Source organism: Sardina pilchardus, chromosome 9, assembly GCF_963854185.1.
Source record: "Sardina pilchardus chromosome 9, fSarPil1.1, whole genome shotgun sequence".
Taxonomy (NCBI): domain Eukaryota; kingdom Metazoa; phylum Chordata; class Actinopteri; order Clupeiformes; family Clupeidae; genus Sardina; species Sardina pilchardus.
The window spans coordinates 3,552,363-3,557,362 of NC_085002.1; the positions used below are offsets into that span (position 1 = coordinate 3,552,363).

Below are 5,000 nucleotides of genomic sequence, written 5' to 3' on the forward strand. Positions count from 1 at the left end.
AGCATGAGAGAGGACGGATGGAGAGGATGGTCTCTGGCTCACCTGTGTCTGATAGAAGGAAGGACCTGCTCTCCTCACACAGCAGCTGAATTAACACCTGAATTCTGACTGATTTCTCCCCCAAAGATGAGCTGACCCTGGGGCTGACCTGGCCTGTGTTGTGTTTCCTTCACCAGCTCAGAGACTTTAGAGAGAGACTTTTCATCATGAGATGGTTGAGATCATTTTGAGTATTCGCTCTCTCAGTTGCTGTGGTCACAGCATGTTTGTATGAAACGCAGCTCAAGCCTGTTCTAGTGTCAGTGGCCTTTAGTTTTAACGCTCTGCAGAGACCGTCTGTGTGACCAAGTGGAGGCCTTATGAGATCAAACCCAACACTTTGTCATCAGAGTCCAGGCCTTCTGACCGTTACTGACCATAGACCCACTTGTTTGATGCTCAGATGAAATAAATGATTTTAGTCAGTGGTCATGTGTTATGTTTTTCTTTATGTTTTCTTTTGGGATTATTGTGTTGTCTTGGTGTATAAGCATCAGTATGCTCCACTGATGCTTACAGGTATATACAGTATACAGTGCCTATAGAAAGTCATCATACCCTTTTGAAATAGTTACTTTTTTTGTCTTACAGCCTGAAATCAAAACCCATTTTTTAAAAAAAATTATTTTCCAGTTTTACTTACAAATTTAGCTGTAAAATATCAAAATAATGAAAAAAAAGTAAACAGTTCTGAAAACGAATAAAAAATGAATAGGGATAAGAATAACAGGGTTGGAAAAGTCATCATACCCCAAATGCATTGTGGTGTGTTGTCTATATAAAATGACTGTTGCATATTAACCAATTGACAACCAAGAAGACAACCCATTTCTGGTACTGACAGCATTTTATTCAGGTTTTTTTTTTTCTTCAGCTCAATCAGATGTTTGTACATAACCCTAATGTTCAAGAATGAACATGCATTGAACTGCATCAGTATCATTGTAATGGCATTACTGTATAAAATGGACAAACGAAGGACAATAACATAAACACTGATTCATCACTAAAAACAGTCTACTAAATCAAAGTGTACAAATAACAAGAGAGTCATGGAGGGCGCGTAGGTATGTTCCCCAAAACAGGACCATCTAGATATCCCAACAATGGAGAGCGGGTAGGTATGTTCCCCAAAACAGGACCACCAAGATATCCCAACAACGGAGTCATGTAGAGCAGAGTAGGAACGGAACCCTGTGCTCCCATTTTAGGACGTTTGCATTCTTTCCCCCTTCAGTCTGGCTGTCTGGCAAACTGGCAGCCACTGCACTGTCTGATCCCCTCACACACATTCATCTCCATCTACACTGCTGGACGAGTGTGGACATGTGTGGCCCGGAACGCCTCTGACTACGGATGCGGATTGAGTGTGAACACACCTGATATGGGATCACTTAGTGGCCAGGTGAGCGTGGCCAGGCGTGTGTGGCCTGTAAGGTGCTCTGCCTGCTCGTCTCCGCTGGCCGAGTCTGGACAAAAGCTCAGGTGATACTGCAACACGCCGTCCAATCACTACACTGCAATGAGCCGTCCAATCACGTTACTGCAATGAGCCGTCCAATCACATGCAACCTTGTGCAAATCAACTGAAACAAAACAGGGAGACTAGCCCATTTCTCTAGAAATCCAAAACAGAAAACAACAGCAAAACAACAAAGAATTTTACTGAGTTTCAGTAAGACTTAGGGACGCGGGCGGGGGGGGCGTTAGGATGATTCCCCCAGAGAGCCCCCGTCAATAACAGTACAGGGGTCAGAATTATAGTCAGACATAGGGCCCTACTTTTCTAGTAGCGGCCCTGGTAAGAATGACCTTCACAAGGCGAATGACACTAAAATTGGGGTTGAAATGAGAAAGGAATAGACATCAGATTTTACTCCATTCTCAGACGGCTACAAACTTGTTTCAGTTCATTTGCACAATGGTCTCTCTGCACACCACCTACATGTCCATCCCAGCGTGTGGGCCAACGTACTGTATATAACATGATCATCTTCATGATCTATCCCACTGAAAAGGGTGGAATTAACACCAATATGGTCATGGGGACTGTGTGTGCCTGTGTGTGTGTGTGTGTGTGTGTGTGTGTGTGTGTGTGTGTGTGTGTCTTTGAAAAAGCAATCCCTACTACTTCTGCTTTTTTGAACCGATGAATGGCACCAGACCAATGTTAATACAGTAAATGAAATGAATATCAGAAATTTCTCCATTGCATGCACACACACACACACACTCACTCACTCACACACACACACTCTCATTTTCATTCCTTTCCCACACTATGTGTTGATAACTGACCATTCTTTTACTGACAGTTACTGAGGACACACACACACACACACTCACACACAGTTCCTACACTGTGATAAACTTCCCTTTTTCACAAGTCACATTATTAAATACATACGCACGTACACATACAGAAAGAACATGAGTAACATAATGATTATTCACACATTAACAAGATTCCTTCGGTTAGTAAAGTTTCAGGTGGTTTGACCTGTAAATGTAAACACAAATAAAACACAAACTGTACCTGTCATTCTCATTTCAATGGAGGACATAGTAAGATACCTCTTCTGCTTTACCTCATCTTTACATGTAAAGAGTTTGTTTTTAAAGCCATCATTTGAGTCAATTAAGTGCTGACTTGATTTCTGGGGGAAGATTCCGTGATGTTTGGTTACTTGTCCGGACGTAATCATAGGAGAGCCAACTAAGTAATGAGAGTTCCTCTACTAATACTTCATTAATCAGTCTCAGGCAGGAGGGATGATTAAGTTCTTCACTGGAATCATGTCACTGAAGAAGCACACACACACACACACACACACACACACACACACACACACACACACACAAACACACACACACACACACACACACACGCACAAACACACACACACAAACACACACACACACACACGCACACACACATACCTTAATGCTTTTTTTAGTTTTGTAAACCGTTCATCTTCCAGGTGTGGGGGCTGCTGAGTAGGCAGGTAGGCCTTGGCTTCTGTGCTGCGCTCACACTCAAAGGCGCTTCATCAATAAATACAACTTCATTGAATTTGATTCAAAGTGCAAATTTGGTTCTTCTTCTTTTGTTTTTTTTCTTCATTCTTCTTAAGATACTCCTGGTATGAGAAAAGATCTCCTTAGCAATACTTTGGAATTGGGGTCTCCAAGCATCCAAGTTGTACTACAAGTCCCATGATGCTCCAGTCAGCATCATCAGTGGAATGATGGGATGGCACAGGTGGATGCTGATCTTCATTGGAGGTGGACGTGAGACCAGCTGTGGTTATAGCGTATACTGGTAGGCTAACACTGGTAAAGGGACCGACAGATCTCTTACAGGACAGGACAATCTGCGCGTTGAGTTTAAAACACACACACACACACACACACACACGCACACACACACACACACACACACGCACGAAAGGTAAAGATCGATATTTACATGCTGAATGGTGGTAGTTTACACTGAATGACTGGTAGGTAGGTTGAGGGTCTTTCCCCTCTGTGTTCTTGCTGTTGTAGCGAGAGGTTGGATGCCATTCACCTCCACTGATTGTCTGCCTGTCACGTGATTTAGGTGGTACTGCCCCCTGGTGGTCTGGCATCCAAGAGGCTCTCAGATGCCCCAGGCTCTCAACGTAAACATTCTTTTCTTTCTGTTCCGTTGTTTTGACGAGATCTGCAACACATTACCTAAGCAGGTCTAAATGGGGAGGAGGGGGCTTTGGAGATCATTTGAAGACCTCAGATCAGGATTTAAGTCTTTGTGAGTTGTCTTGGTAGGTATGTTCATGTAACCTGGAGACAGGTTTTGGAGCTTATAACTTGGGGCAAGTGAGTGAAGAAAATATTTTGCAAGTCTTTCTGTGTGGGAGTGTGAGAAAGTGTATGTGTGTGTAGGTGTGTGTATAAATCTATGTGTGTTCCAGGTAACAGGTAATCCCAAATTCATTCTAAACACTGCATCTTGGGTTTTTGTGGATTGCATTTTTTCCAAATAGGGTAAAGAGTCATCTTTTCAGTTAAACTGATACTTCTCTTCTTCCGTCTCTTCTCCTCCTCTATCTCTTCCTCTCCTCCGCCGTGTTCCTACTGTGGAGTGGGCACAGGAGTAGCGGGATGGACAGGCTCCGCTGGAGTGGAGGATTCTGGGAGAAAAAGGACATGTACATGTATATCAAATTTAACAACAAGAAAAGTTACACAAATTGCGTGTGTGCGTGTGTGTGCACATGTGTGTGTGTAAGTGTGTGTGTCTCTTTACCCTGCATAACGGCGACCGCTAGAGTGTTGCTTGTTGTGACGGCATGGGCGTGTGTGTGTGTGTGTGTGTGTGTGTGTGTGTGTGTGTGTGTGTGAATGAGTGTGTGTGTGCGTGTGTGTGTCTCCTCACCCTGCATAACGGCGACCGCTGGAGTGTTGCTTGTTGTGACGGCGTGGCCGTGTGTGTGTGTGTGTGTGTGTGAGAGTGTGCGTGTGTGTGTGTAAGTGTGTGTGTTTCCTCACCCTGCATAACGGCGACCGCTGGAGTGTTGCTTGTTGTGACGGCGTGGCCGTGTGTGTGTGTGTGTGTGTGAGTGTGTGTGTGTGTGTGTGTGTAAGTGTGTGTGTTTCCTCACCCTGCATAACAGCGACCACTGGAGTGCTGCTTGGTGTAACGGCGTGGGCGTGTGCTTGCTGCGGCCCTGGAGGCGGGACTTCGTTGGGAGGGGCGGGGCTTGGCACGGGCGGGTTGTTGCTAGGCAACGGGGTGGTGGTGGTGTTGTTGCTAGGCAACGGGGTGGCGGGGGGGTTGTTGTTGCTGGGCAACGGGGTGGTGGTGGTGGAGCTGGTGCTGCTGTGCTGCTGGCTCTGCAGCTGCTGGAAGTGCTGCTGGCGCGCGCGCATCTCCGCGTACTTCAGCTGCTCCATGTGGAACGACTGCCGGTCCGCCA

At 45.4% G+C, this 5,000-nt stretch overlaps 2 protein-coding genes across 3 annotated transcripts in view; one reads left to right on the forward strand and one right to left on the reverse strand.

Annotated features, from left to right (window-relative positions):
- Positions 1-467, forward strand: part of tsfm (Ts translation elongation factor, mitochondrial) — a 3,325-nt gene extending 2,858 nt beyond the window's left edge. Inside the window, exon 6 of the mRNA XM_062545305.1 lies at positions 1-467. This exon is cut by the window's left edge and continues 388 nt beyond it. The gene's annotated coding sequence lies outside the window, so the exon portion shown is untranslated.
- Positions 468-875: 408 nt separating this feature from the next.
- Positions 876-5,000, reverse strand: part of smarcc2 (SWI/SNF related, matrix associated, actin dependent regulator of chromatin, subfamily c, member 2) — a 21,891-nt gene continuing 17,766 nt past the window's right edge. For both annotated transcript variants that reach the window (XM_062545303.1, XM_062545302.1), the window contains exons 24-25: positions 4,686-5,000; positions 876-4,214 (exon numbers count right to left, since the gene is read on the reverse strand). The exon at positions 4,686-5,000 is cut by the window's right edge and continues 25 nt beyond it. In XM_062545303.1, coding sequence (XP_062401287.1) covers positions 4,156-4,214; positions 4,686-5,000 — 374 coding nt within the window. In that variant the 3' untranslated portion in view covers positions 876-4,155. The remainder of the gene's footprint in view (positions 4,215-4,685) is intronic.